Below are 17558 nucleotides of genomic sequence, written 5' to 3' on the forward strand. Positions count from 1 at the left end.
CAGGTGACTTCTACAACAAATTCATTTCATGCAGTATTAGCAGAAAAGTGAACTCAAAGCAATTAACTTTAAACCCTGCTACGGATCACAAGGTAGACATCTGTGAGCCATTATTTCTGTCGAGAGAAAAAAATTCACGTCTACCATACATTCTATTCTTGTCTGGAAATGTCACAGCTGTTTCAAGTGCCCATTTGCTTTGACATGGATACTGACACGCTGGTATGGTCAAAGCAAATATATCTACAATGGAAACACACAAAATTCCTAGACAAAATAGTCCAGCGCTGCTTTGAAGACCTAAATTTTCCAGTTCAGTCGAAACTCAATCCATTATTTAGCCATAATCGTCATTACAATTATGTCAATTAGCTTGGAGCAGGCTATTAATTCAGTCGTAGGCCACAGTGCATGGAGTTGCATAATGGCAGTCAGATCGGATCTCCACACTATGTTTAATAATGTATGAGATGATGGTAGGTGTCCTGGCTATTTTTAAATGCGCCCTCTTTCTCCTCTGTGACACACCGTGCGCCGGGAGACTATCAATTATGAATATTTAAGCGTATGTGGATTTAAAGTGTCTAAGGTTAAGTTATTGTAAGAGATATTTTGCTAGACTTTAGTAAACAAAGTGGGGGCGCTGTAGTTGTGGTAATGACTCCCAACTGTGGGAAAATGCTGGCTAAGATGTTTTCTATAATCAGCTTCTACTTTGCATGGGTACCTACTAACTTGGCCTCTTACCTAATACCTTGAAATTTGTACATTATTTTAGTTTTTTTTTGGACTTTTAGCAGCTTAAAGTATATAAATTACAACAAGAACCTTTCGTCTACTGATGCACTGAGGTGTGAAGCAATTCAAATGAGGCTAAAACAATAAGTGCTGACTTTAAAGTTGCACTAAGTGAAGGCAAATTGAACATATAAATAAATGGATGAGAAACACATATGAGCACTTACTGGATTTCCATTTGATGATGTCACAAGGGAGAACAAAGGGTTTTGAGTTTGAGTGAAGATAGTGACAGTCATATGCAGGATTAGTTAAATATACTGAACTAAAAGGCAAAACTTTGGTATGTTTTTGAGAACAAACCTCATTCACTGTAGAGTGTACTATTACTACTACTACTACCTTCTATTTTAGTCCAGTCCACATAGGAGTAGACTAGTCTCTGGAGGATTTGGTTGTAGCGGTGCATAAAAGCAGATAATCTTCAGCTTTGTACTCCCTCTGACCCATATGTGTGTCGTGATACAGGACTGCGGAGGGGACCCAGCTCCGGCTTTGTTGTCCGCTGACAGAAAACCCTGGGATTTTTTTCAACCACACCATCACCACCTCTTTATTTAGGCTACTCCATTCTACACAGGCATAAACACTGAAAACCACACTTTTGGATACACCAGTGCTAGCATATCTCGGCCTGTCTTCTTTCCCAGACTTCATTTCTTCTGTAGGACTGGCTGTAAGACCTAACTGATCAACTAAAAAATTCCTGCTACATGACATAGGTTTGACAAGTTTCCACAGATTTTTGCAACCACCGCTGTCATTGCTTCTCTTACCCTGCAGGCCCTAGTATGAATGTTTGTGTATGCAGTCCGTGTACCACTTTTTTGATTGGATAGTTATTTCTTTTTCTGCACCGTAGCTCGCGGTGTTGATTTATGCAAGCATGTAATAGGGATTTCAGCTTGTTGCAACATCTGTACTGTGGCCGTCCAAGTTGTTTACAGTGGGTGCCTGGAGTACATTACATTATAAGTTCAACAAATCATGAAATTGTGTTACGTACAAACAGGGCATTTTGCATGGGAACTTGGCTGCCTAATCAGTTAAAACAGCCTGACAGCCCTTTAGTTATGAAAGTGTCTGCATTCGTGATTAACAATGCTGTCCTATTTTCAATCAAGGCCCATCTGCAAAAATCGAGCAGCCACCATGAAAATTTCCTTTGCCCCAATTGCTGCTGAAATTGCACATCCAGCTCTCCGTGGTAAAAATAGCCGTTACGTTTTTGTGTGGAAAAAATGCACCAATCTTCTCCTGGCTACCTTAAAGTTCTTCCATTTCAAAGTTCTGGCTTAGGATACGTATAATTACAACAACTATAGGTTTGCAGTGGAGATGTATCTGCATAAGCGCACAAAGGATTCTGTTTTTGTAGTATTACCTGCAGGCCTTTTTATATGAATATAAATAACCTTCAATGGTGCAACCCAAATTTGAAGACCTTCTTTGCTCTTACTTGTTTAAACTAGTGACAAATTGCGCTGCACATTGACTCTACATTTGAAGTTTTTCCATCCAGGTTTAAGTGCACCCATGAAAGCTAGCTGAACTTCATTCCTTCATTCTCCACTACATTCTGTGTCTTGCAAGGTTACTGTATACTGAAACTGTGCTACTTAAAGTCTATTAGAAAGAATGAGGTAAGATATCTCTGCAAAAAAGTGTATTGTTTAATCCTTTTTGGACTTTTTGCAGCTTTAAAGGTGCATTGTGTAATGTTTCTGGCATGTTTCACAGTGTGGTATTAAACCTTTCGAACCAGACCAAGTTACAGGTCAGATCAGTTTAAAGGCAATCCGCTCACAGTCAGAATGCATGTGTTTTCAAGGTATTTTTTAGCAATAAAACCACCTGTATTTGAATAAATGTAAGGTAGAGCAGTTTAATGTCACACTCTGGAACATTCAAGGCAGAGCAATGACATATCCATAGAAATAAGCAGGTGGTGGACCCTTCACCCGAAATTTACACAATCCACCTTTAGGCATATAAATGACAATAGGAACCGTTCCTCTGCTGGTGCACTGAAGAGCGAAGCAATTTAAATGAGGCTAAAATAATAACTGCCTACTTTAAACTTGTATCTTAGTAAAGGTAATTTGAACATTTAAATGATCAGAGTAGAAAACCATATGAGCATTTACTGTATTACCATCCGATGATGTTACAGAGGGGGGCAGATGGTTTTGAGTTTTGAGGAGGATGACAGTCATATGCAGGATTAATTAAATGTACTGAAATAAAAGACAAAACTGGTAAACTATTTGAACGAATGAGGTAAGATTTGTCTGCAGTTTTTCCAGTGAGTCACCAGGTCCCAGTGTTGTTGCAGTGGCAGATGTGGCCTGTTGGGGGCAGCCATGACTCACTCCCTTGCTTTGCTATTCTCTGATGAACTGCTAGTCCATTCAGTTTTCCAATTATACTTACGGCATTGCCATTATTAGTCATTATACTTGAAGCAGGAGGGTGCTCTTTATGCCAAATGACTCAGCCTGGATATTTTTGTTGGACTGCTTTTTTCATTTATTAGTCACACCACATGCAATATTGATGTAATTTAAGTTTATCTGGTTTGACTGACTCTTCAATTGAAGCCTATTATTTATTAAAGGGCCTAAATTGAGCTGTTTTCTCATCTATTTTATTATGTTTTTTCTTCATTACAAACATACCTGGAGTTGTGTTTTGTTTCATTTACACATGCTTAACACAGAAACCCTTTAGACTGAGTTCTTCTCCTAAACAGAAAACATTCTATTCCACCTTGCGATGTCATGTGGTAATACAAGGAGTGCTCCACTGTGTTTTTAAACTCCATCTTCCAACTTCATTAGAATCATTTGGATAATTTCTGCCCTGAAATTGCCAATGTCTACTGACCTAAAGATAAAAGATAAAAGGTAACTGTTAACTTGAAAACTACTGCAGGCTTTGGAGATGAAGACAGACTAATACTGCAGGATTACTCAAACATGTGTGAATGAAACAAAACACAACTCCAGGTATGTTTTTTGAGGAGGTAACAGCATTATAACATGACTTAAAGCCCGCAAAAGGCAATATTGCATAATATAGGACCATTAACTCACTAAATAACACAAATTTAACTTTATACCAGTTTGATTTTGGTGTGCTGTTGCCAGGAGACCAGCCTAAACCTCTTCATTCTTAGTTCATTGTCATCAGAAAGTGCGCATCTGCAAGTATCTTCACTACCTTTTGTGCTATAAACGAACAGACCTTTTGTTATATTAATGAATGTTTTCGAGAATGATGCGTTATTGACTCGTCTTACCATCACCGAGTTAAAAGTAGGTGAGTTTGCCAACATCTGATGAAATATTAACATCATGTAAGTTCAGATTTTAGACTGACGAAACTGCTTGTTATCACGGATTTTTATTTTGTCCCTATTGTCTTATGACGCATTCGCACCTCTTTGTGAGCACCTTGTCTGCCGTACTGAATATATGGGTGACTTTGCTGCTAACAGACAGCTTTTTCTTGTTGACAAAGCAAAGGCAGGACTCGGAGCAATGACTAAGCTACTGAGCGGGGAGGAAGCAAAGGAGAGAGAGTGAAAGAGAGAGAGGGAAGAGGAGAGGAGAAAGAGGAGGGTAAGAGTCAGGGAGGGTGAAGCAAGCACTGAGCATCCTTACCCATACAGCAGTGGAGTTGACGCCCTGCGATGAATGAATCAGCTTATTCATATGGACTTTGCGCTTGAAAATTGCCTTGAAAATACCAGTTATTTCTTGCACATGACCAGACACTCAGTATGAGAAGAAGCCAGGGACTGTTTTGTTTTTACGGCACTTAATTGGACACATTGGGAGTAAGGGATTCTGCGGGTAAGGTAACATGGGGTGCACCACGAGTGTAGTTGTTTTGGAGTCGCTCCGGTCCATCCTCCAGAGAAACTGTGGATACATTAAAGGGGCGGTGGAGCCTGGAGATTTGGAGGAAGAGGAGGAGACTGTCAGCCTAAGAGGGTCCCTACTTTGGCTGTCCAACTATGCTCCTTTGGTAAAGCTACTCCTACTACATATTCTGTTATTCTGTATTCTAATTTAAGGGTTCAGTCACCTGCTTGTCTCCTTGGAGATGTTATTGCTTTGCCTGGAATGTTTCATGGTTTGACTTTAAACAGATCCATCAAGCATTTATTATTATGGGTGCTTGTTTAGCTCAAAAATACAGTAATTCCTTCTGTGAATGGGGGTGACTCTCCACAGATCTGAATTGTAATGTAGCATAGTGCTATAACCAGATGATAGGTTTAATCTACATTGGGGAACATTCTAGACAAAGCAAAAACATTTCCATGGAGTCAAGCAGGTGGCGGACCCTCTACTAGAAATGTTACGCAGTGCACCTTTAATCAATAGCAGACTGGGGTTAGTTCTGAGTGCAAATGAGCCTTAAATTTTAAAGATATAGTGTATAAAATATGAGCTTGCTTCAGCAGAATTTTGAAGAGTAGCAGAATCCATTGCTTTTCCACATTTTATCTAGCTAACAAAACACAGCTTGCTATTGTCTTCTTACAGGATTTATGCACGGCCACATTAAGAGACATTCCCGCAACTTAGCTCCATTAGCCCACAGCCTTCATTGTCTTAAATCAAAGCTGTTTAATGGGTAATCAATAATGAAGGGGTTAAGTAGGATTTCAAGTCAAGGACACTATTTCTATTGCGTATTATGTCCATTCATGCTGTTGATTTCTTAGAAGAAGAAGTAATCTGATTCTATAAACAATATTGTATATCTGTTAGCACTGTTATTGCATTAGGAGGCGGATGGTATTTATAGATTGGAGAAACCGCTAAATTCAATTTAAGAAGAATAATATTGTTATTTACATTTCTAGAAGCTTGACTGAAAGTAGTTTGAGATGGCATTGGCCCGGCAATAAAACTCTGTCTTTCCATTTGTAATTTTAATGTTATTTGGACGTAATGAAGTAATGGAAGTATAAGTACAGTATATTGTCTTTTTCCATTTCATTATGTTAATCCATAGTGTACACATACATTGAAAGTATATAATCATGTAAAGTTTCACTATAACTTGTGATACCACCAGACCAAGTTACAGGACAGTGCTGTGGAAAGGCGACCCCACTCCACAGTAAAAACATTTCCTAGCAAAGCAATGACATCTCCATGGAAACAAGCAGGTGGCTGCACCAGAAAAAGTTGCGTAGTTTACCTTTAATACTATATTTTAATACAGCTACACCACATTTCTTTAAAGGGCCCATATTACAGTATTTTCTGGTCCTGATCTTAATAACTGGAGTTGTGTTTTGTTTCATTCCCACATGTTTAACACACAAACCCTGCATATTTAAGTCCAGTTCTTTTCTCAAACAGAAAACACTAGAATCACTAGAATTATTTGGATAATTTCAGCTCTGGAATTGCCAATTTCTACTGAACTAAAGGTTGAAGGGTAGCTATTAACTTGAAAACTACCGCATCATGACATCACAAGGTGAGAGCATTTGGAGCTTTGGAGACAGAGACAGTCTAATAATAACAGGTTACTCAAACTTGTGTGAATGAAACAAAACAACTCCAGGTATGTTTTTAATGAGATGACAACATTTTAACATGACTTAAAGCTCACTTAGTCAAATTTGTGTAATATGGGACCTTTAAATATACTGTAGATGTATTTCAGTTAACATTTTGACATATTTCAGTGTTGATGAAACTGGATACAAAACTGTACGCACCTTTTTACGTATATAGTCATTCTCTTACCTCTACTTTGTTATGGAACATATCATGCTGGTCTTATGGATTAATCCGTTGAGGGACTTTCAAGTTTTTGGGCCTCCATCTTGCTCTCAGCACCTCTAAAACCTATGACATCATCCCAAATCGTGGAACTCCCCTCTCACATATCACCTCTAACTGATCCCATGTGTGCCCAGTGTACCTGGAGCTATTAACACTGACCACAACCCACAAAAACTTTGAAATTCACAGAGATTTTATTTGTCAAGCATCTGTTTTCCAATCTTAGTTTTCCTTACAGTGTGGTTTTGTGTAATAGCCTAAATAGCATGGATCACTGTAAAGGGGAAGGGTCCAGGCATTTCAGGAAACTTCCCCCAACTTTAATATGAGGTGTGGTTGTCATGGTAGCCTCCCAAACATTACGTCAGCAAGCCGCTTCTTATGCAATCCCCCTGTGAATTTGTGTCTATATGTACTGCCTCTGGAGAAGGGTGTGCACGTTTGCTAATAGTTTCAAGCTGTAAGAATCGGACACCAGTTTTCTCATTCACTTGGGAGTTTTGAGGGATTTTTTTTTTCATATTTTTACGTCAACCCTCTACGCAGATGGTGTTGTAAACTAATTTGCACTTTATTTTGGCAAGCTCACACAAACTTATGATGAAGCTGGAAGGCCTGTCACAGTAATTACTATATCATTCAATATATGAAACCTGGATCAATTTTTTTTTTTTTGGGGGGGGGGGTCAGTATTTATTGTGTATATATTTTCTTTTATAGGGCAATATGATAAGATTTAAGCCATAAAAGGTTGAATAAATCACTTCTTCACATCTGACTCATTATGGATACAAACTAAGTACTTAAGTGTTTCATTCTGCTGTTTATTTATTGCAGCTCATGATTTCTAAAGAAAGTGGTAGTTTTCAAGTTAACAGCTACCTTTTACCTTTTGTTTACCAGAAATTGGAAATTCCAGGGCTGAAATTATGCAGATTATTCTAGTGAAGGTGTTTGGAGTTTTAAAAAAAAACGATGGAAGCACTTCCTGTATTACCACATGACATCACAGTGTTTTTTTGTTTGTGATAAGAACACAGCTTAAATATGCAGGATTTGTGTGTTAAACATGCTTAAAAGAAATAAAACACAGCTCCAACATTTTAACATAGATTTAAAAATAGCATAATATGGACTCTTTAACAGTACTGTTATTTAGAATTGATTTTTGGGGGGTAATTCTGCTTTAGAGTTACTGTGTCAGTGGCATAAATGAGTTTAAATATGATCATTTATCTTCTATATTTTCTTTATCAATATAATCACTCAAACATCAAAATTTTTTATCGTGACTAGAAGCTGGCACAGTACCAGCCGCTGAAACCAGGAAGTGCAGTCATTATAGCGAAGACGATGATGATGGCAGAGTACGAGCAGAGACGAAGAGCGTGAATGAAGCAGGATGACCTCAGTCCCAGCCCGGGCATTTGACAAGAGGCTGATTATCACGCTGGGATGGTGACGCTGTCTCTGAGGATCGCATAGCACAGTATACTCAGACTCAAACTAGTGAATGGTGAATGCATGTAGGCCAGAGTCTCCAGCTTGCAGACTTGTCATTGAGACTATATAGTTTGTATTTAATTGCTGCATTGATAATGTGTTATGCATAAATGAAAGATTGCATTTTATTTGCTTGATTTAGCATTGTTAGAAAGAAATCCCACAACAGATGGCCAGGGCTTGATTAAATCCATAGCTAATTCTAGTGATCGAGAATGAAATAGAATCTTAGCAAAAGTTGGTGCCTTCATGTGTTTATAGTCCTTTGTAATTTTGTTGATGGAGTAGAGGTTTATATGAAGTTTAAGGTCCTATATTATGTAAAATTGACTGGTGAAGTTTAGACCATCATAGAACTCTGTTACCCCATCAAAATAAACCTGGAGTTGTGTTTTGTTTCATTCACACATACATTTTGAGCTGTTCCACCAATGACAAGGCGGAACATTGTATTTTCTGTTTGCAAGAAGATCTCAGCCTAAATATGCAGGATTTGTGTGTTAAACTTGTGTGAATGAAACAAAACACAACTCCGGGTATGTTTGTGATGAGGAAACAAAATTATAGCATAGATCAGAAAACAGCACATACCCGATTGGTGGTTGCGTTTATTTTGTGTAAAAGGAGTTTATTTACTTATTTAATGATTAATTTATTTTGTTTTTCTTATTTTCATTTCCCAAATTTTGCACATAAGAGATCTTCTTGCATGCAGATTTATTGAATATAGGGTTAAATCAGATGCCCTAGTGCAACCAGTTCTTCACATTATTTCCTATTGGGGTTCAGTACAAATGACACTTTGCTTGTAAACCTATTGAAATACTTAATATCGCGATATATAGTATACAAAATTACTTGGAAATGTACAGATGTTATTGAGTTAGACTTGAATCTGCACTATGCCCATAGTCTATTATAGCACCTATTAGCAAACTTCAATATCTTTTCCTGGCTAAGAAAAACATCCTATTGCATTTGTTTTGGTTCTCTTTCACTTTGAGTCATTATAGTAATACTGTTTCACTTCTTTGACCCGTTTCCTGTGTTTTTTAATGGTGTATTTTTCTGAATGGTGCAATTCTCCTATTCTCTTTGAAGCCCTCACAGTTAAAACAAGTTATGCAGATTATTCAAGCTCCACGCTACATCAGAGGAGCCCAGAGTCCAAAGCTAAAATTCACATAGGGCACTCTCCTCTCTCTCTCCCTCTCTGAATTTGGTTTGCCCTTTGTTCAGAGTGATAGTACTGCAATTGGAGTAGCTTTGAAGTCTTCTCTGGTACATGTCATTCACCATCATGATCTTCTCTGCATCTAAATAATTAGATGCATATTATTCCAGCTTTTGGAGTTTGGGAGATTGTCAGGAAATAAACATTTGGAGGCATTTAGTGGACTTCTCTCCAAAAATGCCATCATTGTGAATTCGATGGAAAACAGCTGAACCTAGGCGCCTCTGTCTTTGAGATTAAAGTGTCCATAGAAAGTGCTCATTGGATGGAGAAGAGAGCCAGAGCAGTATAAGAAAAAGTTTAAGTATGTAAGATTTGGAGAAGGGGAAGTGTGTTTGAACAGAGCCTGCTGAGAGAACCCGCTGCTTCGGATACGGTGCAGGAACACATCAAAGGCAGTGAAGTTTTATCAATGGACACAGGATTGTTGTGACCTCTGACCTCTTGGCTTTGCTTTGGTACAGACCTGGCAGGTGTACAGATCATGTATAGAATAGCTACTCTTGGTGCAGCTTGAGATTTCTAAGGCCTTTAGCTTTTACAAAATGTATTCTGTTGTTGCAGGATATTGGTTAAGGGAGGGATTCTCAAAGTTTTTTAGTCCAGGGATTCATTATTGGTAAGAAAATATCCTAGAACCTTTTACCGATTCTCATGCTGGCATCGTTCTAAAATTCAGAACTTTAAACCAAGTTTATGCCTATGTATGGATGAAAGATTAATTCGTCGTAGTCTTGTTTTATTGGTGTTGTTGTTTTCATCAATAATACAACAAATAAATCAGTGTTATCACAATTTTACACACATGGCCCAAGACACCACTTTGAGAACCATTGGGTTAAAGGTTGTATGGAGGATTTATTTTTTTTTGTTTCAAATTGTCAATGAAAGTTTAAAATACCATTACAGAGACACAGCAGCCTTGTAATTATGATGACCAAAAAAAAAAAAAGAATGAAAATCTATCAACTGTGAGCGTAGTGAGGCCACAGAAACATCAGCCAATAAAAAACGGGGCTCCCTCATTTTCTATTGGCTGTTAGGTTGTCAATCAAACTCAATACGTTTCTAGTGTAACGGACTCGCAGGCGCGCGGGGATTATATGGTTTATGGGGCGGTTCTTGGAGGCTTTTTCAAACTGTCGCTTCCTCGCAGTTCGCTTAAAGTTTGTTGCAATGCCGGACGAGAATCCAGGACCAGTTCACCGCAAAAGAAAGTCGGTTTTTGAGGTCACTGAAGGAAGAAGAGAAGGGGAAAATGAGCAAAGCCAAACTGAGGTGATTCTTGGAGGTTCCTTCCAGCGATTGCGCGAAGGAAGCAGGCGAAGGGTCTAAAAACTGACGCTCGGTCGCTAAATTATTTCTAGACGGGTCACTTCAACAGTAATTCTGAACGCGCACTGGCTGTAAACAAGCGTGATTTCTAGAGTAAAGAGGCGGGAGGAGGTGTTTGTACTGAGGAAGCTGTGGAGGAGGAAGGTGGTGTCACGCATGCACAACATTTGAAAAAGGACTGTCGCTGTATTTCTTTTCCCTTTAAAAATCCTCTATACAACCTTTAAGGGTTAGGTCAGTCATTAATAATTAATAGAAATAGGACTATTTTTGCCATTTTTGGTTCAAAATGTGTCATATATTGTTTTATGTTGAATAAGTTGACTTTTAGACTTTAAGACAGCGGTTGATATCTGATTTCAGCAGAACTATGATCAAAGTATTAGATAATGGAAGTGAAGCTGAATTTTTTTTTTCTAACTGGGTTGCCTTTACAGCCATGTGTATGTAAAATTTGTAGTAACAGACTAGAATCTGTCAACAGCTGATTTGTTTTGTTTCTTTTTTTTTTTCAATTCTGGCAATATTACTCAAAAACTCTATTTGATTTTGTTATCATTCCATTTAAATTAATAGTAATTCTGGATTGTCCTTCCTTTATAAGGTTTAGCCCCATGCTTGAATGTTATCACAGGGGAAAGGCCCACAGACAGAATGCTGCTCAGCTGTGTTGCTGTGGGAGTGGGAGGGGCCGTGCACTTGTGATGAGAGGGGGCTGAACCGTGTGATTGAAGACAGAGGGGAATCAGTGGATGTTGGAAAACTTACTCACGCCTCACGCTCGCCACGGACAACTTTGTATCATGGCTTTTGAGTGAGGACACCACCTTTTGTTGGCAGAAGTAGCAGCTTTGCGTATGGGCGACTATGCAGGGCCGAGCAGGGAAAGCCCCGAAGAGGGAGATGGTCATTGAGTCTCCACAGCAATACAAAAGTTTGGCTGAGATAGAGGCTGAAACTGAGGCAGCATCACAAGTGCAGGTGGTAAGTTTGAATTAATTTTTTTAAGCACATTTTTGCAGAACATTTAATTCTATAGCAAACCCATTAGTTGTCTGTATTACTATATGGGAGTAGCTTGCTTGTAGGAATTCTCCGTCTAAGCAAGTTTTTATCTTAGATTGGCTCTCAGCTTTGAAGAGATGCCTTTTTTTCCAGCAGGACGGAAAAGGGAAGTAGCAGCTTGAGGGTCCAGGTCTCCAGAGGTTTGAATGTTGATCTTTTTTTAGGAAATGGGCCTGTTTTGTCATTAACCGTTCCTGTGCTAGATCTAGAAGCCAGGCTAATTGCTTTTGGAGGATTCACTCTGACTATGGAGCTGTACTTTAACTTTTATTTTTGCAGCATTTTATCTTAACGTATATTCATTTGAGACTTTTACTGAGAAGTTCACAGTTCACATCTGTGTATTGTTATCCTTTTGTCTCAGTGGCACATGTCCAGTTGGAAATACGGTTGCTTTCTGCTTATCAGATGTTCCTCACTTTCAAAAAAAAACTATACTATACTAGTTATGGCTGGATATCTTCATTACCTTGTCATGAAACTTGGATTTTTATTTATTTAGGAGTTACATTTCTGTCATAATATTATTTAATTTGGATAAAATTGCAGTGTTGTCATTGAACTAACGCCAAATGGAACAGTCTGTCAAAGATGAGCTGCATTTTTGATTTATAAGCACATTTTTGCATGACGTACCCTTCCATTGTATTAACCAGGGTACTATAGGCTTAAAGGAAACCATGTATTCTTTCTGAGGAATGTACAGCACTGGTGCCAGCCGGGATCATGACCTAAGCTCCTCCCTATCTATAACACAGCACTGTTTACAAAGATGTGGAGTTATCATCTGACAAGGTTTTACTGGTACATCCCACGTATATTTATCCAAACCGTGTGTAAAAACAATCAAATGTACAATGATTATATTCTGTCTGGTTTGTATTTTGTAATGTAAGCGTATGACATAGGCTCTTATAATGAATGGTACACTCCAGCCCTTATGTTGACTCCTAACCACCATCTTTTGTCTTAGTGCCACTTTGGCTTGTGTTGCCTTCTATTGTTTGGTAGGACAATTGCATTTTGTTGTCCAGACTGCATTCATATTTTGGATTTGACAGAGTCTGAAAGGGACTGCATGATTTTTGGTGAGGAAAGATCAAATTGCAATTTTGTTTGAGCAGAGATTGAAATATACAAAACTAAAAGAAGGATAAGCTGTAGGCCTGTCACGATAATTACAATACTGACTTGTCATTCAATATATGAAAGCTGAAGCATTATATTTTGGAGCTCAGTATATCGTTTGTATAATTTCTTTGCAAAAGTAGAGAGATTTGAGCCATTTTTATGTAATACAATAAGATTTGAGATGTAGAGGGCTGAAGAAACAACTTTTATTGCTAATTATTGACTCATTCTGCCATGTATTTTATTATATTTTGATAATACTGTATATTTAAAAATTGGTTTACCAAGATCCTGCTTTGTGTCAGTGGCATAAAGTAGTTTCAGTATTATGGTTTATCTCAAAGTTTCTCTGTAGCAATACATCATGCTTTAAAATTTTTTATTGTGACAGGCCTAATCAGATGTATTTGTAGAGGTTTAAACTGATGGCAAAATATCCAATAAAGACTGCCCTACGTACAGTATGTAGTCGAAACACGTTGGCATTTTTTTTACACTGAAATCGTAAGCAAAGATCAGACATGCCTCAGATTTCTTTTCTTTATGAAATGCTATTTTGCCCTCCATCTCAAAGACATCCTGCTGAGCTACTTGTTTTACTTCCAAGATCCAGTGAACACTCTAAACCTCATTTCACCTCAAAACACAGGGTATTTGTTTGTGGAGAGCTTTTTCTATCTAAATAACAGTAACCTTTGCCAATATAATCAGTTCAATTAAAATTGCAGTTGTGGAAAGCTGGAACAGTATTTATTGTGTGTACATTTTCTTTGCTCTATTGGGAAATGTTCTGACTATATGACAAAATTTAAGCTGTAAAAGGTTGAATTAATCACTTTTATGACTTATTTCATTCTGTTTCATTCTGCTATTTATTTATTGCAGCTTTTTTAACAATATTATACATTTAGAATAGTTTTAAGAGGGATTGCTTTAAGGTCTTGTTTAGTGTCAGTGGCATAAATTAGTTTCAGTATAATTTTTTTTTAATCTATATTTCTTTCATCAACATATTACATCAAATTTGTTATAATTTGAACTCAGAATGAACTGAAACATATTTTATTACAACTGTGCTTTTTGTTTGTTGTTTAGGTGAAGCCAAAGATCATAGAGCCCCTGGACTATGAAAATGTGCTTCTCCAAAGGAAGACTCAGATCATCAGTGATGTTCTACGGGATATGCTGCAATTCCCACAAGATGATTTTGAGGTAAACTGGTACAACTGCTACTTCTAAATAGCTAGGCCTGTCACAATAAATACAAAATTGACTTATTGTTCAATATATGAAAGCTGGAACAATATTTTTGGGGGGTCAGTATTTTTTCATGTGTACATTTTCGTTGCACTACTGGGAAATTTGTGGTTATTTTTTGGCAATATGGTAAGATTTAAGCCGTAAAACTTTGAAATAATACCTTCTATAACTCAAAGTGTTTCATTCTGCTGTTCATTTATTGTACCAAATGCTTTTTAACAATATTGTAGATTTAGAATATTTTTGTGGTATAATTCTACTTAATGGTTTTTGTGTCAGTGGCATAGATAGTCTATAGTTACTTTATCAATATCTCAAGCTTCAAATTTTGTTATCGTGACATGCGTCTAGATAGTCATTTATTCCTTGTAATTAAAATGTCAACTCTCTCTCAACTCTCAGTAGTTGGTGTAAAATACTCTCTGTTGTCTTTTTGGCTGCTTGGTTGACATTGCTACATTTTCTCTCACTGCTTGCTGTCAGTGTCCTATGACTAGTTGTATTGTTGTGCTATCTCTTTCACTCCTACACATTTTTTTTTTAAAAACAACACCCAATTTTGTGTCAAGCTGAAATATTCTGGGAAACTTGGAAGTACTTTGGATAAGAATCTGAAAATGGGCGAGGCTTGCTATAAGAACACAAAGTTAAAGGTGCACTATGTAACTTTACTAGTAAGAGTCCAGCAGAGGACAGTTGGAATGTACCACAGTATGGCATTAAACTTCCTTATTATTTAACTATAACTGTTTTTCACAATAAAACAATAGCTTGGAAAAGATGTATTCTACTGGAACTGGCCCACCTCTCTGCAAATCAGACCTGTAAACTGGCTTTGTGCTTGTCTCCATGGAAATAGGTATATATTTTGCACAATGTACCTTTAATTTTAATCACAAAACACCTCTCAGATCATATATATGTGCATAAGTGAGCTTGCCATGTCCCTCTTCAGTGTCCATGATGTGTGGATATTCTTTTTTACTTTCAAAGAAGTTCAGAGTCTGTATCAACATGACATCAGCACGAAGCCACAATCTGTCTCTCCTCCCTCTACAAAGAATCGCTATTGTTTGACATTCCTGAATTCTTTGTTGGGGAAAAATACAAAAGTTTAATTTCGTAGTAGCTTTATAGTAAGGCAAAGTTGTGGGAATACTTGTATCTCCTCCTTGTTTCACAATCAAGAGATGATGGGTGGTTTTCATTACAAGGCCGTCTACAGCGCTATTACTAACTGCCCTATGCTTTTGTGCACTCCCAGCTCGGTCTGTCCATCTGTCTACGCTGCCATGTGTTTTACATCACTGCAAGGAAGAAAGAGGCGATGGCAGCCAGACGTTATGGGTGTAGCTTTTGCACGTGCCTGCACAGAATCACACATGTAATCACTGGACAGGCCGATCTGGTGCTGGGGCAGGGAAAAACTAGAGGGATCAGTTTGGACTAATGGCTTGTTTTGCTGTTACAACACTATTATGCTCATTAAAGGACCTATATTACACAAAATGAACTCTTGTGAGCTTTAAGTCATGTTATAATGCTGTTACCTCATCAAAAAAGTTGTTTTGTTTCATTCACACAGGTTCGAGTAACATTATTAGTCTGTCTACATCTCCAAAGCTCAAAATGCTCTGTTCTACCTTGCGATGTCATGAAGTGGTAGTTTTCAAGTTAACAGCTACCTTTGCCTTTAGTTTAGTAAGAAGAAGAGAGTTTTCAGTTTGAGAGAAGAACTCTGATTTGCAGGGCTTGTGTGTTAAACATGTGTGAATGAAACAAAACACAACTCCAGGTATGTGAAACAACATTATAACACAAATCAGAAAATAGCATAATGTAGGCCCTTTAATTGTCAAATTTCAGCTGGCCAGATTTGTACACAGTCTGAAAAAGCCCATTTTTATATCGTATAATACAGTATAGGCACGTACTAAGGCCTTTACTATCTATTCGAGTAAAAGGTAGCTCAAATGTCTTACCTCTGAATTAATGACAGCAAAAGAAATGTAGTTAATTAGCAACCTGCAGTTTCAAAGTCACATTTAATAGATGGTTGGGGGCGTTGTCGAATTATATAATATGTTTGACAGTCTAGCAGTCACGATAAATTGGCTACAAAGGACTGGAAGGGCCATTACATTATCCACCAGAATGAATCCACAGTATATTTCCTCTCATCACAAATTCTACCATTTATCAAACTCTTAGGACTCTTGACCTACATAGAGATAATACAGGACCTTATAAATGAGCTTGCCTGTGCTCCTGACATGTCTGCGATAGTTATTGCTGCTGTAAAATGGACAGATGAGAGCAGAGGATCAATTGGCAGTGAGGGAATGTTAGATTTATGGTAAAACTAGGTCACCAGTCCATGCCACTGTTTCCAGCTCCTTCTTGTGGGGCAAGTAGAAAAGCAGAATTGGGAGCGATGGTTTCTTACACATCGTCCAGTGACTTGAAAGAGTTGCCAAGCTCCACTGAGTTAAAACCCTAAGGCTGTGTTTGCTCTTTGAATGGAATAAAATAGAATAAAAATATGCCCTTAGCTGCCTTTGGCTTTCTATCTTTAGCTTATGTCAGTATACCTTATTTATCTGTCCCATCTACTAGTGATGAGCAATATGGCAAAAGAACAGTTCAGTTTTCTTAACAACCTGGACCACAATTGTAATTCTCTCATGATTTTTGATATTTTTAGTTGCTTTATAGTGCCTTAAAAGTCCTATATTGCACAAAATTTAGCTTTAGGCCATGCTATAATGTTGTTACATCTTCAAAAACATACCTGTAATTGTGTTTTGTTTAATTCGCACAAGTTTGAGTAATCCTGTTATTAGTCAGTCTACATCTCCAAAGCTCAAAATGCTCTGTTCCACCTTGTGATGTCATGAAGTGGTAGTTTTCAAGTTAACAGCTACCCTTTACCTTTAGTTCTGTGGAGACAGGCAATTCCAGAGGTGACAATATCTAAATAGTTGTGGTGAAGATGTATGGAGTTTAAATACACAGTGGAGCACTTCCTGTATTATCACAAGGTGGAACATAGTGTTTTCTGTTTGAGAGAAGAACTGAGTCTAAATATGCAGGGTTTTTTGGGTATGTTAAACATGTGTGAATGAAACAATATAATTATAACAGAGATCAGAAAGTAGAGTAATGTGGGCCCTTTAAAAGTGCATTATGTAATTTTTTGTTGGCCTGCCAGATGCTTGTCTCCATGAAGACATTATTGCTTTTCCTGGACGGTCCTACACTATGGCATCAGCCTCATCTATTATGCTTTTATTCAGTTACAGGTATTTTTATAGCATAAACATTTTCGGAAAAAGTAGATCGGATCTGTAACTTGGCCTTGGAGATAGTGCTTACAAATGAACACAGAGCTGCATTTAATTGAATCTCTAATCTCC

General features: G+C 37.7%; 1 protein-coding gene across 1 annotated transcript in view; it reads left to right on the plus strand.

Moving 5' to 3' along the window:
* LOC110153287 (dedicator of cytokinesis protein 9-like) overlaps window positions 1-17558 on the plus strand; it is a 52086-nt gene that overhangs the window by 1748 nt on the left and 32780 nt on the right. Inside the window, 1 exon segment of the mRNA XM_055164867.1 lies at window positions 13978-14094. Within this exon segment, the coding sequence (XP_055020842.1) occupies window positions 13978-14094 (117 nt within the window).

Source organism: Boleophthalmus pectinirostris, unplaced genomic scaffold, assembly GCF_026225935.1.
Source record: "Boleophthalmus pectinirostris isolate CB_2022bp ecotype Guang Dong unplaced genomic scaffold, ASM2622593v1 HiC_scaffold_11, whole genome shotgun sequence".
In the NCBI taxonomy this organism is placed as follows: domain Eukaryota; kingdom Metazoa; phylum Chordata; class Actinopteri; order Gobiiformes; family Gobiidae; genus Boleophthalmus; species Boleophthalmus pectinirostris.